This window comes from Nomascus leucogenys, chromosome 1a, assembly GCF_006542625.1.
Source record: "Nomascus leucogenys isolate Asia chromosome 1a, Asia_NLE_v1, whole genome shotgun sequence".
Classification (NCBI taxonomy): Eukaryota; Metazoa; Chordata; class Mammalia; order Primates; family Hylobatidae; genus Nomascus; species Nomascus leucogenys.
In genome coordinates, this window is record NC_044381.1 from 60,732,331 (window position 1) to 60,753,836 (window position 21,506).

General features: G+C 37.4%; 1 protein-coding gene across 2 annotated transcripts in view; it reads left to right on the top strand.

The window, feature by feature from the left end:
- Positions 1–507: 507 nt before the first annotated feature.
- Positions 508–21,506, top strand: part of ALDH1A1 (aldehyde dehydrogenase 1 family member A1) — a 193,179-nt gene continuing 172,180 nt past the window's right edge. The window contains exon 1 of one of the 2 annotated variants that reach the window (XM_030809867.1): positions 508–681. In XM_030809867.1, coding sequence (XP_030665727.1) covers positions 538–681 — 144 coding nt within the window. In that variant the 5' untranslated portion in view covers positions 508–537. The remainder of the gene's footprint in view (positions 682–21,506) is intronic. The other variant, XM_030809876.1, reaches the window with a different exon arrangement.

Genomic DNA, 21,506 nt, shown 5'->3' on the forward strand with positions numbered 1-21,506 from the left:
CCATTTCCATCTTATCTGCCCATGAAAGTCAAGGAATGATTTTATTTCTTTAATGTGCTAAAGAATACAGCTAGTGCAAAGGGCTTGGAAAGATTGCAAGAGAATAAGAAGCATCTGCATATACAGAAGGAGATAATTTTTAAGTAAATGAGTTATGACATTTGTAATTTTTCTCCTTCAGCTTTAGATTTCAGGAATAAAACACTGCGAGTACAAGATTATAAAGGCCAGACCGCCGATAGAGGTTTGGGGCACTCCTTCAACCATTCACAAATTGGACAGTATGTTTTGATGGAGCGTGCCCTCCTTTATCAGGTTTTTCAGGTTATGAGGAGAGGCTACAAGCTGGGAATCAGCATAACTAATCGAGACAGAATTTGTGTTTTGTGCTTCATGGATCTTTTTTACATTCATGTGCACTTAAAGAAGGCAGCCAGCTCCTTCATTCTTTTAACCTCACAGGAGGTTTGTGCTGTAGGACAGAAAGGCTAATTATCCAGCAGATGATCTGCCTTCCTGGCACTCCTTGAGGGAATTATGCCAGATAGGGGAAAGGGAGACACGTGCCTTGTGGAAAAGAGAAGAAGGGAGGGGAGGCATGCCCCAGAAGTCCAGGATGGGAAGAGAGATCTGCAGACTCCCAGGGAACCTACAGCTTGCTCCTTCACAGCATTGCAGGAGGTGAGCAGAGTTTTGGGTTAGGTGGGAGGGGTGTGGCTGCCTAGTATGCCTGAGGGGCTGGAGTTTAGGCTGAGTTTCACAGCCTTTGCAAAGTTTACTGGGCTTCCAGATGGCACTAAAACCCAAGGCTCTCAGATTTCAGTAGCCCTTGTAAGTTTAGACAAGGCATCTCAGTGGTAACCGGATGGGTAAAAGACCCCCAAATGCTTTGGTTTTCATAAGATGGGTGTGAGTGAGAGAGCACCAAAATAAATTCAGATTGAATTATCAGGGGATTTGAGCTCAAAAAAAGATCTAAGCTTACTTTAAATAAATACATTTGATTTCTCAGATTTTTTACTAAGACTTATATTTATTTTAGTTCAAGTTTAGTTTCTCATTCTGAGATTTTCCCCTAAAAATGTAACTAACTGTCCATGCCAACAAAGGCAAATAACATTTTTGTTCCAAAGAAAATAAAAAATGCAAGAAGTGGGGAGAATTGTATAAGAACATCTTTTTAAAATACTGTTCTTTTCTGGGTAAACATACTACTTGATAAAAACTCAAGGAACTATCATTATTACGTAACAGGCAAATTTTGCAAGATAAGAATCAGGGAGGGGTGCGTAGATTTTAACATCCTTGTACCTGCAAGTGTGCATGGCAACAAAAGAATAATGTTTGGGCTTTTATGATGGGAATCAAGAGACAGCCTCATGACTGAATTATCCAGTGACATAGAGAAGTTATTGTTCACAACCTTTTATGTTAGGGTAACAAGGAGATGACAGCCAAGACCTAAGGTCATACCACAATTCCTTCGGTTCAGTGTTCTAGCCACACCTTGCTGTACCTCAGCTCTTCAACAAACAAGGTGTGTGCCACCTTGTGGTTAGAAATTCTCAGCAGATAATTGTTCTTTTATTCTGGCTTATCTAGAGCTAGGTTCAGGACAGACAAGTATTTCAGACATCTCCATTTTAAAGAAAAGTCAGGTTTTTCCCTTGAGATTTTGCCACTCCCGGCATTATGCTGTGGATCCTACCAGCGCTCTAGTCTCAAGCTTTGTTTCCTGTCCCAAGATCTCATGACTCTTCACATTAGCAGATCCAGTACTCACTCACCCCTCTGGATTGCCTTCTTATTTTATTTTATTTATTTATTTATTTATTTATTTTTGTGAAAGAGTGTCATTTTATCGCCCAGGCTGGAATGCAATCTCTGCTCACTGCAACCTCCGCCTCCCAGTTCAAGTGATTTTTGTGCCTCAGCCTCCCAAGTAGCTGACATTATAGGCGTGCACCACCACACCTGGCTAATAATTGTATTTTTAGTAGAGACAGGGTTTTGCCACGTTGGCCAGGCTGATCTCAAACTCCTAGCCTCAAGTGATCCGTCCACCTCGGCCTCCCAAAGTTCTGGGATTGCCAGCATGAGCCACCATGCCAGGCCTGGATTGCCTTCGTGTATCAAGCTTCTAGATTTCCTTGTTTTTACTTTCCCACCATAATTTTAAAAATTGTTAAATTGTGTTGAGATTTTTCAATGTGCTTTACCAAAAAAGGTTTTTCTGAATATCAAATCAACCATCTTGACCCCATTTTCCATTTTCTGTCAAGTACATCTGAGCCAGTCTTTTGCCTACATCACCACACCAACGTTAATGTTAAAAAGATAATTTTCAGAAAAAGGTGAAATCATGACCCTCATTCAGGTATGAAAATGAACATGTGTTAAATAATTTTACTCACATAATATGAGGGAGCCAGGGAGATATTATAACTGATTCAAAGGAAAAGTCAAACAGCACCAATTTATCTAGAGCACAGAATGTTGAAATTAATTGGAAATGCAGACAGAACGGATTTTTCCACATTCATTTAGATCACTACCAAACTGGACACAGAAAGTCAATTAATGTCACTACCAGACAAGTCAGAATTTGTTTGTTACCTACCACTTACAAAGATTTGCAAAATAGCTCAAAGACAACGAGCAGGGGTAGAATCTGATACCCTAAAAGAGTTGTCAGACTATGTTTAGTTGCCCACTGAAACAGAAAATGTTTTCATACACTGATCTTGTCAAGGTCATTAATGACTTCTACACTGAAAAATTCAGTGTCATTTCTCCATAATCATCTTGCTTCAGCTATTAACAGCTTTTGATATAACTAATGACTCCCTTTCTTTTGGGAAAAAAAATTATTTGCTCTCCGCTTTGCTGATTTCTCTTTATCTTCATAAACTCTTCTCCATCTGTACTCATTGTGTAGGTGACTTCATCCGATTCCAAGTATTTAAATACCAACTATATGCTTAAAATTCCTAAGATTATATCTTTAGTCCCAGCATCTCCTGGATACACCTGACTTATACATTTTTTGGCTTACATCTACTGTCAAGTTGCCATCTTAAATTTAAACTGGACTTTGATTTATTTCAATCTACGCCTTTTCAATACACACTCTCTCTCTCACACACACACACACACAAACACCCACACCCACACACATACCTGATCTTCATATAGTTCTAGTTACTCAAGCAAAATCTGCAGAGTCATTCTGAATATCTTCAAATTGTCCCTCCAGGTTCATTCTCTTTTCTAAACTCTGATGCATGCCAGCAAACTAAACTGAATATCATCTCTTAGTAAACATCTTGCAAGTGTGTAATAGCCTTTTACACTTGCTTTTCTACAATCTATTCTCATATGCAAACAGAGCAAACTTTTAAAATGAATATCATATCCTGCCCTTTAGACCTTCTTGCTATTCCTTGAATACACTTAGAATATTCTTGTCTCAGGGTCCTTACTTGCCTGGAAGGTGTTTCCCTTAGATATCCATTTTGATTTCTCCTTCACTACAACTCCATGAATAAATGTCACCTTATCAGATATTTTCTTGACTCTCATATGAAAGGGCATCCTTCCTCTTCTCCACTATCATTCTCTATCCCCCCTACTCTAGTTCACATTACTTCATAGCACTTACCACCACTTTACATAATTTATATATCTGTAGTGTATTTATATTTGTTTAAGGTTTATTTGATATCTTTCCTTCTCAGAATCTAAGTTCCATGAGAGCAAGAACTTTTGTCTATTTTTTCCAGTGATGTTTCTGCTGTGTATATAAACATGTCTGCATCATAGTCACTCCATACGGGTGTGGAGTGAAATGAAAGACTGAATAAACGAATTGACCAATGATGCAGAAGTTATGTTATGGCACCCTGAGTGATACATGGTCAGTTCTACTTTTATTTGAGTCCCAATCATTTTTCAACAGAAAGAAAAGAAGTTCCCTACATATAATCACAAATATAATCAAATACTTGAAAGATGTTCATTGGTCTCAATGTGACTTTAAAAGTGAAACACAAACAAAATCAGAATTGAGCAATAACTTCTTAAGAAGCCAATAATGAGGAAACAAATCAGCAGGATAAACAAAGATCTATATAGAAGAAACTTCACATCATTGTGGGTTCAAGTTATATTTTCTTTGAGTCAAAAAGCACAGTTACGCTATTGATAGTATAATTAGCATCTTGTTTAATTCATAAAATTGCCTTGAATAAAGTAATGATTGCCTAGTGAATTTCTAAGTTCTCCATTGGAAGAGAAATATAAATATATCAAATCCATATTATGTAAATTTGATATATAACATAAATTTGATACATAATATAAATTTGATATGTTTATATTTTGCAAGCAATAAAATAAATATTCTTCATCTTCCTTTCACACAATTACTTTATTTCATTTTTATAGTTTTGCATTTAGAGCCTTCTATACTTTTATTATATCAGTAACTATTAAAATTCAGCTCTTTAATGAAGCAATTTCAGCTTTATCCTATACATCTCTGATAACATTGAAGCAACTCTCTTATGGTCAACTCTATACCATTAAATTATTTTTCATTATATCCTCATGATAGTAATAGAGTGTATTGGTCCTGGTATTTTTTCTGAAGATTACTAGCATAAGAATTATCTGGGGAAGCCAAATTCAAATTTCCATACCATCTTATTTGGTAAACAATGAAGAATAAGACCTATTTAAACCTACTTAATTTTTTTTTTTTTTTAAGACGGAGTTTTGCTCTTGTTGCCCAGGCTGTAGTGCAATGGCACCATCTCGGCTCACTGCAATCTCTGCCTCCCAGGTTCAAGTGATTCTCCTGCCTCAGCCTCCTGAGTAGCTGGGATTGCAGGCACACACCACCACACCCAGCTAATTTTTCTTTTTTTTTTTTTTTTTTTAGTAGAGATGGGGTTTCACCATGTTTGCCAGGCTGGTCTTGAACTCCTGACCTCAGGTGATCTGCCCACCTCAGCCTCCCAAAGTGCTGGGATTACAAGCGTGAGCCACTGTTCCTGGCCTAAACCTACGTAAATTAAATGAACATAGGGAATAATGTAAAGGATAACTGGTAATGGTTTCAAATATAGCTTGTTCTAGTAGTTCAAATAATAGCTCCAGAACCTGCCATGTCTCCACCCTTATATTCTACTTCCCTTCATGTTGAGTGATTCTCAGACTCCTCATGATAAGATGTTTGCCAAAATCTCTGTTCCAGGAATAAAGATGTCTCCGTCTCTTTCCAGTAGCTCTTGAAAAGCCTTAGAATTAACTTTGCATACCTTAAGAAAATCAGTAACTTTTTCTCTGTCAATAACGAGTTTGAAGCAAAAGAAAAAAAAGAAAGATTCATCTATAATAGGGACTAAACATGAAAATTCTTAGACTTAAATATAGCAAGAGTAGCATAAGATTTATATAAAAGTTAATTTATAAAATCCAAATGAAGTACATAAAATATTCCTAATGATACTACTATTATAGAAATGTCACTACTTCTAAAATTAATATAGAAATGTTATGCAACTTAAATTACAATCTTAATAAGCTTTTCTGTTGAACAACATAAAGTGATTCTAGAATGTATGTGGAAAAATATATCTCTAGAAATAGTCAAGAAATTTATGAATACTGAATAATAACAAGAAGGCAAAGTAGGAGACTTCCAGATACTAAAATAACTATGAAGTAACTGTAATCAAAGGTAAGTGTATAATATTAGCACAGGAATAGGTAAATACATTAGTCATATATGCCTGAGCATCCATAGAAAGATTTAGTAGTTATAGGATTTTAATTGAACTTAGTGAGAGTGTCTAATTTAGTAAATGATGCTTGTATGTTTGATTATCCATATGGAAGAAAAATGAATCCTTGCTCTAAGAAAAATATTGAAAGAAAATTTAGAAGGCTATTTGTATAAATTTGAGATGGGAAAGATATTCCCAAGTATGACAGAAATCACAGAAACCATAAAGGAAAAGCTAGATATATTTGGCTCTTTTAAAATTATATATTTCTGCAAGGCAAAAGATACCAGAAACAAAACGAAGAAACAAATTTAAAGATATTTAAAGTGTTGAAAATTAAATTAGGTGTAGAATAAGTTTATTTTTCTGGGGCACTAGTTATTAAAGGATCATTACATGTGAATTCCTTCTGTAGAATTCATAGGATTATCAAACTGTGTAAGCAACAGAAAGAGAAATTACAAATTTTATCAATAAAACTATTTTACAATTAGCACTTAAGCTTTCATTTCTAATGAAATGATACTTCTAGAAAAGCATGAAAAATCACTCCAATTCTTTATTTTAAAAATAAGTAAATAAGAAGCAGAATGGTACTCGTTCGAAAAGATAGAGTAAAACAGAGCAAAAGAAACACAAAGGCAATGAAAAATAATTAATAAGAACTCAAAAATGTCCCTTTCAAACAAAAGTTGAAAGGGTCAACAGACTTGCACTTTTGACCAAGAAGGAATTTTAGAAATGTGAGTCAATAGAAAAAAACATCCTGTTTTTCAGTCCAATCATGGCAATGAAAAATAAGATTCTGGAAAACATAAAAGTGGCATGCCACAAGATAAACATAAGTTACTACTCTTAGATGACTCTTAAATTGTGAACAAAATGTAGACATTGTAATAACTGAAATGTATTTTAAATGTAGAGTTTGATCTGATTAATGGAGAAAATCCCATAGCATCTCTACTGAAAGAAACTATAAAAAAGAAGTACTGGTAAAACAGCTTTCTCAGGGGGCCATGGTAACTGTGAGCTAATATCATTTGTATTTGGTAGGAGGTGGGGAAGAATGGGAGATCATTAACTTTTGAAGGACTTCAGTGGATGGATGCACTCAATCTGTCCCAGATGCATGTCATTAAGAAAGAATAAACTAGCTAACATTGCCAAAATTGAGTTCACTTAAGGTATCAGGTCAGGGATGTTTTTCATGATCTGTGTCTTTAATAAGGATATGTTTTCCATCAAAGTGGCTAAAATGGGAAAGACAGAAAATATCAAATGTTGAAGAAGGTGTGGAACAACCAGAGAGCTGTTTTATGGTACTGGTAGGAGTGTAAATTGGTACAACAACGCTGAAAAACTAGCTGGCAGTTCAAAAATTAAACAAATGAATGTTCGTGACTCAGCGGTTCCAGTCTTAGGTTCATATGGTCAACAGAAATGTGTACCAAAGAATGTTCACCAAAGAATGTGCACAAGAATGCCCAAGCAGCACTATTCATAATAGAACCAAACTAGAAACTGTCCAAGTGATTACTAGTAGCAGAACAAACTCATAAACTGCTATATTCACCTAACGGAACACTCTACAACAATGAGAATAAATGAAATGCAACTATGCAACATGGAAACAGGTCTTGCAAACACAACATGGATGGATCTTCAAATGCAGTGTGGCACAAAAGAAGTCAGGCACAAAGAGCATGTGTTGTTTACTTCCCTTTATATACAATTAAAAAACAAACTAAACTATAGGCATTGGAGGTCAGGATAATGGCTGTCTTTGGAGCACGGAAACCAGAAACTGTAAGGGGAATCAGAGGACAGGGGTTCTGGGATGCTGGTAGTTCTCAGCTTGTAAAAATTCATCAAGCTATATAGTTATGTTTTGTATGCTTTTCTGTATGTATGTTATATTTTAATAAAAAGATTCCCAACACAGTTGTCTGTGTGTGTAGTACAGAGCTGGAAGCAATAATAGGAGAAGTGAGCAAGTTAATTTTCCTTAAATAGAGGGAATCATTTATAAAAATTTATAACTAAAATGCAAACAGCAACTTTGTATTTATAGGATAATGGACTTCATATATATGTTGTCCAATAGCCTAGGAGAAACAACATCTTTGGTTGTTATATCAAAGCCAATGGCTAATATTACACCTGCTTCAAATAATAGTTTTCATGCACTCGATTCCATTATGTAAACTAAGAATATTGCTGTATTAGTCTGTTTGCATTGCTATAAAGGAATATCTAAGACTACAAAACTCTTTTATTTAATTTGTAAATAGAAGAGATTTAATTGGCTCACAGTTCTGCAGGGTGTACAGAAAGCATGGCATCTGCCTCTCCTCCTGGTGAAGGTCTCAGGAAGCTTACAATCATGGCTGAAGGCAAAAGGGAAGCTGGTGCATCATAAGACGAGAGAGAGCAAGGAGGAGGTGGCAAGCTCCTCTATTTTTTATTTTTTAATATGTATTTTTATTTATTTATTTTTGATTTATTTGTTTTCTATCTCAACAGGTTTTGGGGGGACAGTTGGTGTTTGGTTACATGAATAAGTTCTTTAGTGGTGATTTCTGAGATTTTGGTGCACTCATCACCTGAGCAGTGTACACTGTACCCAACATGTAGTCTGTTATCCCTCACCACCCCCAACTTTTTCCCGAGTCCCCAAAGTCCAATGTGTCATTCTTATGCCTTTGCTTCCTCAAAGCTTAGCTCCCACAGATGAGTGAGAACATATGATGTTTGATTTTCCATTCCTGATTTACTTCATTTAGAATAAGCCTCCAATTCCATCCAGGTTGCTGCAAATGTCATTATTTCATTCCTTTCTATGGCTGAGTAATGTTCCATGATGTGTGTGTGTGTGTGTGTGTCTGTCTGTCTGTCTGTCTGTGTATCACATTTTCTTTATCTACTCATTGATTGATTGGCATTTGGTCTAGTTCCATGTTTTTGCAATTGCAAATTGTGCTGCTATAAACATGTGTGTGCAATATCTTTTTCGTATAATGACTTCCTTCCCTCTGGATAGATACTCAGTAGTAGGATTGCTGGATCAAATGGTAGATCTACTTTTAGTTCTTTAAGGAATCTCCACACTGTTTTCCATGATGGTTGTACTAGTTTACTTTCCCACCAACAGTATAAAAGTGTTCCCTTTTCACTGCATCCCCACTAACAGCTATCATTTTTTGATTTTTTAATTATGGCCATTCTTGCAGGAGTGAAGTGGTATTACATTGTGGTTTTGATTTGCATTTCCCTGATAATTAGTGATGTTGAACATTTTTCCATATGCTTGTTTTGGTCATTTGTATATCTTCGTTTGAGAAATGTCTATTCATGCTTTAGCCCACTTTTTGATGGGATTGTTTTTTCTTGCTGATTGGTTTGAGTTATTTGTAGATTCTGGATATTAGTCCTTTGTCAGCTGTATAGATTGTGAAGGTTTTCTCCCACTCTGTGGGTTGTCTGTTAAATCTACTGATTATTTCTTTTGCTGTACAGAGCTTTTTAGTTTAATTAAGTCCTATCTATTTATTTTTGTTTTAGTTGCATTTCTTTTGGGTTCTTGGTCATGAAGTCTTTGCCTAAGCCAATGCCCAGAAGGTTTTTTTTCCAACCTCATCTTCTAGAATCATTATGGCTTCAGGTCTTAGATTTAAGTCTTTGATCCATCTTGATTTTTGTATAGAGTGAGAAATGAGGATCCAGTTTCATTCTTCTACATGTGGCTTGCCAATTATCCCAGCAACATTTGTTGAATAGGGTGTCCATTTCCCACTTTATGTTTTTGTTTGCTTTGTTGAAGTCCAGTTGACTATAAGTATTTGGGTTTATTTCTGGGTTCTCTATTTTATTATATTGGTCTGTGTGCCTATTTTTATATGAGTACTATGCTATTTGGTGACTGTGGCCTTATAGTATAGTTTGAGGTCGGGTAATGTGATGTCTCCAGATTTGTTCTTTTTGTTTATTCTTGCTTTAGCTATGTGGGCTCTTTTTTGGTTCCATGTGAATTTTACGATGTTTTTTTCTAGTTCTGTGAGGAATGATAGTGATATTTTGATAGAGATTTTATTGAATTTGTAGATTGCTTTTGGCAGTATGGTCATTTTTACAATATTGATTCTACCCATCCATGAGCATGAGATGTGTTTCCATTTTTTTGTGTCATCTATGATTTCTTTCAGTAGTGTTTCTTAGTTTTCCTTGTAGATGTCTTTCACGTCCTTGGTTGGGTATATTCCTAAGTATTTTATTTTTTGTGCAGCTATTGCGAAAGGGGTTGAGTTCTTGATTTGATTCTCAGCTTGGTTGCTCTTGGTGTATAGCAGAACTACTGATTTGTGTACATTAATTTTGTATCCTGAAACTTTGCTAAATTCATTTACCAGTTCTAGGAGCTTTGCAGATGAGTCTTTAGGGTTTTATAGATATATGATCATATAACGAGCAAACAGCAACAGTTTGACTTCTCTTTACCAATTTGGATGCCCTTTTTTTTCTTTCTCTTGTCTGATTGCTCTGGCTAGGACCTCAGCACTGTGTCGAATAGAAGTGGTGAAAATGGGCATCCTTGTCTTGTTCCAGTTCTCAGGGGGAATGCTTTCAACATTTCCCCATTCAGTATAATGTTGGCTGTGGGTTTGTCATAGAAGGCTTTTATGACCTCAAGGTATGTCACTTCTATGCAAATTTTGCTGGGGGTTTTAGTCATAAAGGGATGCTGGAGTTTGTCAAATGATTGTTTGTGTCTATTGAGATGATCATGTGATTTTTGTTTTTAATTCTGTTTATGTGGTGTATCTCATTTATTGATTTACCTATGTTAAATTTTCCCTGCATCCCTGGTATGAAACCCATTTGATCATGGTGGATTGTCTTTTTGATATGCTGTTGGATTTGGTTTGCTAGTATTTTGTTGAGGATTTTTGCATCTATTATAATCATGGATATTGGCCTGTAGTTCTCTTATTTTGTTATGTCCTTTCCTGGTTTTGGTATTAGGATGATACTAGATTCATAGAATGATTTACGAAGGATTCCCTTTTTCTCTGTCTTTTGGAATAGTATCAATAGGATTTGTACCAATTCCTCTTTGAATGTCTGATAGAATTCAACTATGAATCCATCTGGTCCTGGACTTTTTTTGTTGGCATTTTTTTTATTGCCATTTCAATCTTACTGCTTGTTATTGGTCTGCTCGGAGATACTATATCTTCCTGGTTTAATCTAGGAGGGTTGTGTATTTCCAGGAACTTATTCATCTCCTCTAAGTTTTCTAGTTTATGTGCATAAAGGTGTTCATAGTAGTCTTGAATAGTCTTTTGTATTTCTGTGGTATTAGTTGTAATATCTCCCATTTCCTTTCTAATTGAGCTTATTTGGATCATCTCTCTTCTTTTCTTGGTTAATCTTGCTAATGGTAAATCAGTTTTATTTATCTTTTCAAAGAACCAGCTTTTTGTTTTGTTTGTCTTTTGTATTTTAGTTTGTTGTTGTTTCAATTTAATTTAGTCCTGCTCTGATCTTTGTTGTTTCTTTTCTTCTTCTGGGTTTGGGTTTGGATTGTTCTTCTTTCTCCAGTTCTGCGAGGTGTGACCTTAGATTGTCTATTTGTGCTTTTTCAGACTTTCTGATGTAGGCATTTAATGCTATGAACTTTCCTGTTAACACCTCTTTTGCTGTATCATGGAGGTTTTGATAGGTGGTGTCACTACCATCATTCAGTTCAAACAATTTTTTAATTTCCATCTTGATTTTGTTGTTGACCCAAAGATCATTTAGGAGCAGGTTATTTAATTTCCATATACTTGTATGGTATTGAGGATTCCTTTTGGAATTGATTTCCAATTTTATTTTACTGTGGTCTAAGAGAATACTTGATATAATTTTGAACTTCTTAAATTTACTGAGACTGGTTTTGTGGCCTATCATGTGGTCTATCTTACAGAATGTTCCATGTGCTGATGAATAGAATGTATATTCTGCAGTTGTTGGGTAGAATGTTCTATAAGTATCTGTTAAGTCCATTTGTTCTAGGATATACTTTAATTTCATTCTTTCTTTGTTGACTTTCTGTCTTAATGACCTGTCTAGTGCTGTCAGTGGAGTATTGAAGTCCCCCACTATTATTGTGTTGCCATCTATCTCATCTCTTAGGTCTAGTAGTAATTGTTGTATAAATTTGGGAGCTCCAGTATTAAGTGCATATATATTTAGAATTGTGATATTTGCCTGTTGGACTAGTCCTTTTATCGTTATATAATGTCCCTCTTTGTCTTTTTAACTGCTGTTGCTTTAAAGTTTGTTTTGTCTGATATAAGAATAGCTACTCCTGCTAACTTTTGCTGTCCATTTGCATGGAATATCTCTTTCCAGCCCTTTACCTTAAGTTTATGTGAGTCCTTTATGTGTTAGATGAGTCTTCTGAAGACAGCAGAAACTTAATTGGTGAATTCTTATCCATTCTGCAGTTCTGTATATTTTAAGTGGCGCATTTAGGCCATTTACATTCAGAGTTGGTATTGAGATGTGAAGTACTATTCTATTCATGATATTATTTGCTGCCTGAATACCTTGGTTTTTTTCACTGCATTATTTTTATACAGGTCCTATGAGATTTATGCCTTGAGGAGGTTCTATTTTGATGTATTTTGAGGATTTGTTTCAAGATTTAGAGCTCCTTTTAACAGTTCTTGTAGTGGCACATTCTCTCAGTATTTGTTTTTCTAGAAAAGACTGTATCTTTCCTTCATTTACAAAGTTTAGTTTCACTGTATACAAAATTATTGGCTGATAATTGTTTTGTTTAAGGAGGCTAAAAATAGGACCACAGTCCCTTCTAGCTTTTAGGGTCTCTGCTGAGAAATCTGCTGTTAATCTGATGGATTTTTCTTTGTAGGTTACCTGATACTTTTGCCTCACAGCTCTTAAGATTGTTTCCTTTATCTTGACTTTAGATAGCCTGATGACTATGTGCCTAAGCAATGATCTTTTTTTGATTAATTTCCCAGGTGTTCTTGGAGCTTCTTGTATTTGGATGTTTAGATCTCTAGCAAGGCTGGGGAAGTTTTCCTTGTTTATCCCCTCAACAAGTTTTCCTTGTTTATCCCCTTGTTTTCCTTGTTTATCCCCTGGGATAAACTTTCAGATATCTCATCTTCCTCAGGAACACCAATTATTCTTAGGTTTGGACATTTAACATAGTCCCAAAATTCCTGGAGGCTTTGTTCATTTTTTAAAATTCTTTTTTCTTTGTCTTTGATGGATTGGGTTAATTCAAAAGCCTTATGTTCGAGCTCTGAGGTTCTTTCTTCCGCTTGTTTGGTTCTATTTCTGAGGTTTTCCAGTGCATTTTGCATTTCTCTAAGTGTCTCCTTGACCAGAAGTTATGGTTGTTTTTATTTATACTCTCTATTTGCGTGAAGACTTTTCCTTTCATATGCTGTATCATGCTTTTTATTTCTTTAAGTTCGACTTCGCCTTTCTCTGGTGCCTCCTTGATTCTTTCTCTGGCAATTCAGAGATTTCATCTTGGTTGGGATCCATTGCTGGTGAGCTGGTATGATCCTTTGGGGGTATTAAAGAACCTTGTTTTGTCGTATTACCAGAATGTTTTTCTGGTTCCTTCTCATAGTCTGGGGTAGAATATGTCAGAGGGAAGATCTGGGATTCAAGGGCTGCTGTTCAGATTCTTTTGTCCCACAGGATGCTCCCTCTATGTGGTGTTCTCCCCCTTCCTCAAGGGATGTGGCTCCCTAGGAGCCAAACTACAGTGATTCTTTTTGCTCTTCTGGTTCTAGCCACCCAGTTGAGCTACTGGGCTCCAGGCTGTTACTGGAGAGTATCTGCAAAGAGTCCTGTGATGTGATGTGTCTTCAGGTCTTGCAGCCCTGGATACCACTACCTGCTCTGATAGAGGTAGCAGGGGAGTTAAGTGGACTCCTGAGTTTGTGTCGTGTTTTTGTTTAGTGCACTGGTTTTGTGTTGGTTAGCCTCCAGCCAGGAGGTGGCGCTTTCAAGAGTGTATCAGCTGTGGTCCTACAGGGAGGATGCAGACTTGCCCTAGGAACACCTGGTTAAGTATTCAGGTTTCTCAGGCAGTGGGCAGAGCCATAGAGCTCCAGATTATGACTTCAGCTACCAGGGTGGCTAGAGAAAGACTACCAGGTAGGGGAAGAGATAGGCATGTCTGAGCTCAGCCTTTCCTTGGGCAGGGCTTGCTGTGGCTGCTGTGGGGAATGGGGGTGTGATTCCCAGACCAATGGAGTTATACTTCCAAGGGAATTATGGCTGCCTCTGCTGAGTCATATATGTCACCAGGGAAGTCAGAAAAAGCCGGTAGTCACAGGCTTCACTCTGTTCCAACACAGCCCACAGTCCTAAAGGTCAGTCTCACTCTCACTGTGCCCCCCAACGGCACTGAGTCTATTTCCAGGCAGCCAGTTACCAGGGCTGAGAACTTGCTCCAGACCACCGCCTCCCTGTTGAGAAAGCAATCCGACTCACAGTTTTTCAGTGTCTCACGCAGCCTCCAGCAGTGATCCAGTTCCTTCAAAAGGTCTGTGGATTCTCTTAGCTTTGCTGGTATGTTCCTGCAATCGTTTTTGGAGCAAACGTCCATGATACGAGTCTCCACACACTGGCGTGTCCATCTGAGAGGGAGCTGCAAGCTAGTCCTGCCTCGTATCCACCATCTTAATCCCTACTCTTGCAAGCTCCTTTCAAAAACCAGCTCTCATCATCACCACGTAAATGGTACCAAGCCATTCATGAGAGATCTGCTCCCATGATGCAAACTCCTCCCACCAGGCTCCACCTCCAACACTGAGGATTACATTTCAACATGAGATTTGGAGGAGACATACATTCAAACCATATCAATTGTTAAATAAAGAGATACCATCTTCTAAATCATTTCACTGCCCATAGCAATTTTACCTTTCAAAAGCCTTTACAAGCAATACTATTCTATGACCCACAAACGCCTAGTGAAGTAGATTGCCAATCAATAAATATTTTAAATGGTCATGAATTATCCAGTACATGTTCAATGACTTTACATTTAAGTCACTTAGCTAAGTACTGCTAGGACGATAGGTGACATTCTGCCTTTCAAATGTGTTAAATTCTCTTCCTAATCTGCTGGATTTCTAAACTACCCTGTTTTCACCTACTCTGAGATGGCAAAAGCCTTTAGCAATGCTAAACAGACAGATGAAAGTCAAAATGCTAGGCAGAAGAGTAAGAGGCCGACTGAGGCCCAATGAGGACTGCAAGTATGGAATGCTAGGAAATAGTGTAAGCTAGGTGAAGTTGGCATAGAGGAGTCAAGGAATGAAGACTCTAGAAAAGTGACCATCTGTGCAAAGAGGTAAATTGGTAGAGCTATACAAATATGCTTATCAAAGAAAAAGCATCCATCGTGTTGAGATGGTATAATTCCCTCTACCCCCTTCGCCAGCAGGAACTGAAGTGGCTCATTTCACTCAGGCTGCCACTGGCCACTCCTTGCAGGAGGAAGCATGAGAGCAACAGAATGAGGGAACCAGAGTGAATGAACTCTAGAACTGGCTAGTCACTCCTCTCTGGAGGAAGCAGGCTCTGTGTGGGCCCCACAACGGTGTCAAACCATGTTACAACCAATGCTCTTTCAGCTCTGCAGTCCGGGGACTGCTAAGTGTCAACCAGCTCAGTGGAAGGTCACAGTGGCAGCTTCTGTCCTCTTGGCGCCCAGGTTCTTGTCCTGCATCCAGGAAGAATCAGGTCACACAAACTGAAAGGTGATGAATGCAGAAGACTTTATTGAGCGGTGGGTGGCTTTCGGTGGAAAGGGAGGCTGGGAAGGGAATGGGAAGGTGATCTTTCCCTTAAACCCAGCCATCTCCAGCTGGGCCCATCTCCGAAGCTGCACTGTCTGAGGTTAGCCACGTTTATCTGTTGTCTCTGATGCTCAGTTGCTTCTCTGCTCGCCACTCAGCTGCTTGTATACTTGATGCTCAGCTGCTTGTGTTGCTCTGCCAGCTGAAGTCTTTTATGGGCACAGGATAGGGGTGGGGCAGGCCAAAAAGGCAACATTTGGGTGGAAAAATGGGGTCAGCTGTTTTCACTTGGGGCCAAGGTTCCAGGCTTAAGGGTGGGATTCAGCCAGGAGCCCAGCCCTACTCTATCAACGTCAAGGTCTGTTTTACAAAAGGAGGTTATTGCAGCATACCCCATCTATATGTGTAAGGAGAGTAGAAGGAAGCTTGAATATTTATGACCAGTCTTAGAACAACTAAAATATGTGTATGTAACTGTATGACTATATATACACATTATGTAGAGGTATCTGTGTATATAAATGCATATATATATATATATATATATATAAAATTGTATTATCATTATTTATGTCTACTCTAAGGAGTTCTGCAACTTAGGGGTAATATTTTAGTCATTTTTTTTTATGCTTGGCACCCAAAGTGCCTGGCTTAGACTAGGGGCCTGAAAACATTAACATGAAATAAAAGTGTTTTGTATGTATGCAGTTTCTTGACGAATCAATGAATAATCTCAGACATCTAAGGTTTTGTACTTACAGTTTTTTGTCTTCCTGTATTCTCAGTTGCCAGCTTTTGTTTTCATTTAATTAATGCAAAACTTCTATATCCTGCAGTTTCAACTCACAGTTCAGTTGTCTAGTCTGAGTCTGAGTATTCACTCTCCCTCTGGACCAGCTCTACCAGCTTTATGACAGATACTTGCCACCCTTAAACATTTCTTTACCATTTACATGAGTTCACAGATGTGAAGGGAATGTATAATCTTAAATAAACACAATATGCTCTGTATTAGGCTTATGCTCTAAATATAGTACTGTATTTATAGTATTATGTTTTTTGAAAAAAATCATAGTTTTGTCAGCATTCTATTTACAACACATTGCTACATCTTTCTCTTTTCCTATATTTTTAACAAAATCAATAAAAGTGTACACGCAGTATTTTACATTTGCTATTTGTAATATGTTATCCCTTCATTCCAAAAAATAAACTTCCACAACAATCATTAAATAGCAGGAAATATTAACCATCTGCATGCATTATCACACTTCAGTTTTAAATTTTAGTTTGGAATATTTCAAACATAGAGAAAACTAGAATAAAAAACGTGATGAACAGCCTTCAACTCATCATCAAGTTCTATGAAATTATATATTATATCATTGAAACTCTGTGATACCTTCCCCATCTTAAATCCTTTCTCCACAGAATACTGGATTTTGTGTTTATCACCCTCATGTAAGCATTTATTCCCATAGTATAAACACTTGAATATGTCCACACAAAACACAGCATGATTTTTCAGGTGTTAAAAAAAATTACGTAGGCTGGGCACGGTGACTCATGCCTGTAATCTCAGCACTTTGGGAGGCTGAGGTGGGCGGATCGCCTGAGATCAGGAGTTCGAGACCAGCCTGGCCAAAATGGCAAAACCCTGTCTCTACTAAAAGTACAAAAAAGGCTGGGCGTGGTGGCAGGCACTTGTAATCCCAGCTACTCAGGAGGCTGAGGGAGGAGAATCACTTGAACCCAGAAGGCAGAGGTTGCAGTGAGCCAAGATCATGCAACTGCACTCCAGCCTGAGCGACAAGAGCAAGACTCCGTCTCAAAAAAAAAAAAAAAAAAAAATATATATATATATATATAATCATATCTTGCTCCATATGTACTTCTGCAATTTACTTTTTTACTGAATGTTTCAGCAATGTATTCATGTTGATTTATGTAACACTAGCATACTTGTTTATACTACTGAATTCTATTATATGAGTACAACATAATTATGTATATCTAGCATCTTATTTATGAGCATTGGGTTGTTTCTAGTTTTTCACTTTTAAAAAAAGCTGGAATGGATAATGCATGCCTTCTTCTGCATATGTGTGAGGATTTCTCTAATGGAATTGCTAAATCTCAAGCAAGTAATCTTCAAGTTTATTAAACATTTTCAAATGTTTCTACATATTTACATACCCAATCAGAGTGAATGTAAGTTCTTATTTCTCCAAATACTTAGCACTATTTGTATTGACCTATTTGTAAATTGTAGATTGTTTGCCAAACTACTATGTGCAAAATGGTATTTTAGGTTGCTTTAATATGTATGTCACTGATTATTACTGAGGTAGGTACCTTTTTATGCTTGTTGGCCCTTCATATTTTCACCTATTTATAAGCCTTTCCCATTTATTGGGATGGAGATCAGTGACTTTTTCCTTATTAAGTTGAATAAAGTCTTCTTAATTCTGGATACTACTCCTCTGTCTGCTCTATGTGTTCCAAATATCATTTTTCACTCTATGGCTTCTTTAGCTTTTGTCTATTATGCCTTTTTTTGAGCGGAAATTTACCATTTCAATGTAGAAAATGAATTGTTTTCTTATGGATTGCATTTTCAGTATCTTGTTTAAGAAATTTTTCTTTATTCTTCTAAACATCTAAGGTTTGACTCTTCTTATGAAGGTCTTTAACCTACCTGAAATTGATTTTCTGAACGGAATAACTTTGGAACGTACTACAAACACAACTTTATATTTTGAGATGCTGCTAGAATTTCTTTTAAATTAAGGCATATACTGTTGAAACCATTGCCATATGGAAACTACATAAGTTTTGAGTTGAGTTTGATGTAGATTTTAACTGAAGAGTATCTTGGGCATGTTCATCTTTCTGAGCCTCTTTTTCTGCGAAAAGTTAGTACTAGGCCGGGCATGGTGGCTCATGCCTGTAATCAGAGCATCTTGGGAGCCTGAGGTGGGTGGATCACTTGAGCTCAGGAGTTTGAGACCAGCCTGGCCAACATGGTGAAACCCCGTCTCTACTAAAAACACAAAAATTACCCAGGTGTGATGGCACATGCCTGTAGTCCCAGCTACTCAGGAGTCTGAGGCAGGAGAAATGCTTGAACCTGGGAGGCAGAGGTTGCCATGAGCTGAGATGGTGCCACTGCACTCCAGCCTAGATGACAGAATGAGACCCTGTCTCAAAAAAAAAAAAAAAAGATTAGTACTAATGCCTGTTCCATGGTTTGTGTCAAAATTAATAATTCAGAAATATCTACTATATTGCCTGACACACAGAGTATGCTGTTAGGGACTCGATCTCTGGCAGTGAAAGGAAATAGCAATAGCTTGAGAGAACCAGAACAAATCAAGATGAATGCTTGCTTATATAATTTTGGCATAACAAGATGATGATAAATAAAGATGAATATCCCACATTTTGGAAACTAATAATATAAATATCTGTTGAGATTATAGGATCAGACTTTCCCTCTGTGAGTCCTAGCTAATCCTGGGTTAGGAAGTGAAGATTCAGAGTTCTGCCCAGGACAAGGGCCAGAAAAGACAGTTCTCTGGGGCTGAGAGAAGGCTCCTTTGCTTCTTTATTTTACCAACTTCGAAGTGTTCATAAATTGGAGTGAACAGCTCTAATGGGGATTGGAGTGGTCAGGGTAGGGAGTGCGTGGGGGGACCTATCCACAGGGAGAAAAGAATGCAAGGAACTGTTCCAGGATGCAGTCTGGGAAGAGTCTGTGCTTAAGCAGTAGGCTATAGAACTTTTTAATTTTTCTGGAGTCATCCTTTCCAATAGCCCCAAACCTTTAAGTAAATTTTCTTCAAAATCACAGCTAAATCTCAATTACACCCTTGAAAAATGCGTAAATCTCAATATCCATGCTTAGATACAAACTGTCCCGGGAGAGAATAGGGATCCTTCTCTCCAACAGAATGGACAGAAGACGTGGCAGATGCCATCAGACAACAATGTTTCTGGTGGAGCCGATGACACTGTCAGCTACCCATGCATTTGTGTTGGCAAGATGCAACGGGAAGAGAGGAAAAAGTTCAGTGACATTTTGGAATGCACTTGAGATGTTGGCTTTGGAAAGCTTCCTAAATACCAAGGACATACTTTGATTATCGTTCTGGAAAGACACATGAGGGCTAATTTCCATGAAAATGTGCCATAAAAATGAAAGGAAGAGAGAGAGAGAGCCTGGAGCAGTAGCGTGCACTTGTAATCCCCAGGAGGCTGAGGTGAGGGCATCACTTGAGGCCAGGAGTCTGAGATCAGCTTGGGCAACATAGCGAGACACTTCCTGTACAAAAAATAAAAATAAAAATAGCTGGGTGTAGTGGCACACACCTGTAGTCTCAGTTCCTTGGGAGGCTGAGGCAGTAGGATCACTTGAGTCCAAGACTTTGAGGCTGCAGTGAGCTATAATTGTGCTACAGCACTCCAGCCTAGGTGACAAACTGAGATCCCATCTCTAAAATAATAATAACAAAAAATGTTTTTAAAAAATTAAAGGCTTCTTTGATGAGACTTGGACCTTGTAGATTATAAAAGTGTGAGAAGACCGAACAGATTTTTAGGCCGAGGAGTTGTAAGCAACACAGTAGAAATTAAAATGTGAGCAGAGATATCAGAAATACTATCTTTACCAGACATTCTTAGACACTTCCTTTTTGCTAAAGCTTTTCCTGTTCTCTCACTAGATCCACTCACTTAATCATTAATTCATTCCATCATTCACCAAACATTCAAACCAATGTGAATGGATTGAATGTTCAGCCTCCTTGTAGCCAATTCAATCCAATTAAATGTGTATTACATGCTTCAAATAGTGCTAGACACTGGGGATACAATAGGAAGCAAAACAGACTTGGCCCCTGCATTTGGGGAGATTGCCAGGTGGTAGAGATCAGCCTTAAAATAATGAATGGAACCAGGTATTGGGGCAGGGATGGAGGATGTAATCAAGAGATCATCAAATGATTACAACCCAGCACAGTACCATATAGAAATGAATGGCACTATAATATCTGGAAAAGAGAAAATTATGTTTAATAAAGGAATCTTAAAACATCAGAAACTCAGAAAGACTTTTAAAAGCCTTTAAAATGAATGTTTTGTAAGTTAATCGTCTCACTATGCTGGGAAATGTATTCATGCACCATGCATCAGTAAATAGGGATAGCAGATAAAAACAACACTTTTGTGTGTAGAGTTTACTGTTTGTGGGGCCTGATAGTCAAACTGAATGGAAGTACGCTATTGTCTGGAAACAACTTGAATGATAAAAGACCTATAAACCTTAATTTTTTAATGTATTTTGGCTCTTCCAGTGTTAACAATGTATATGATAGAAAATACGTTGACTGCATCCTGCATTTTTTTGTTTATCTAAAGAGAAATGCAGTGGAGGTATTCCTCACAGGGAATTTCTTTTTATAGCTTGTTAAGCCATGAAAACAACTCCCTTTAGCTATTTCTGATTTAAAGTGCATGTAGCATAGGATTTTTGTATTTGTTTATTTAAAGCATGACTTGAATTTTGTGAGGAGGTCCCGTGTGAATCTGAAATATCAAATTGTGTATCTACACTTCCAGAGTCCTGGAACCATCTGCAAACCAGGACGGATTTCACAGCCTAATTAATAATTATGTAGATAGTGAAATCCCCAAAGACCTCTTCTGCCTTTCTTTAAAATAGTTCAGATTTCTTCTTGTGTTATTATGGGTTGATGTTTCATCTGAATTATAGGTTTAACTGGGAATAAATTAGAGAATTGCAATGTAGGAGGCAATCCTGTTCTTTTAAATTTTGGGTGCAAGTTTTCTTCTGTAAAAGACTTGAGACCAGGCACATCCT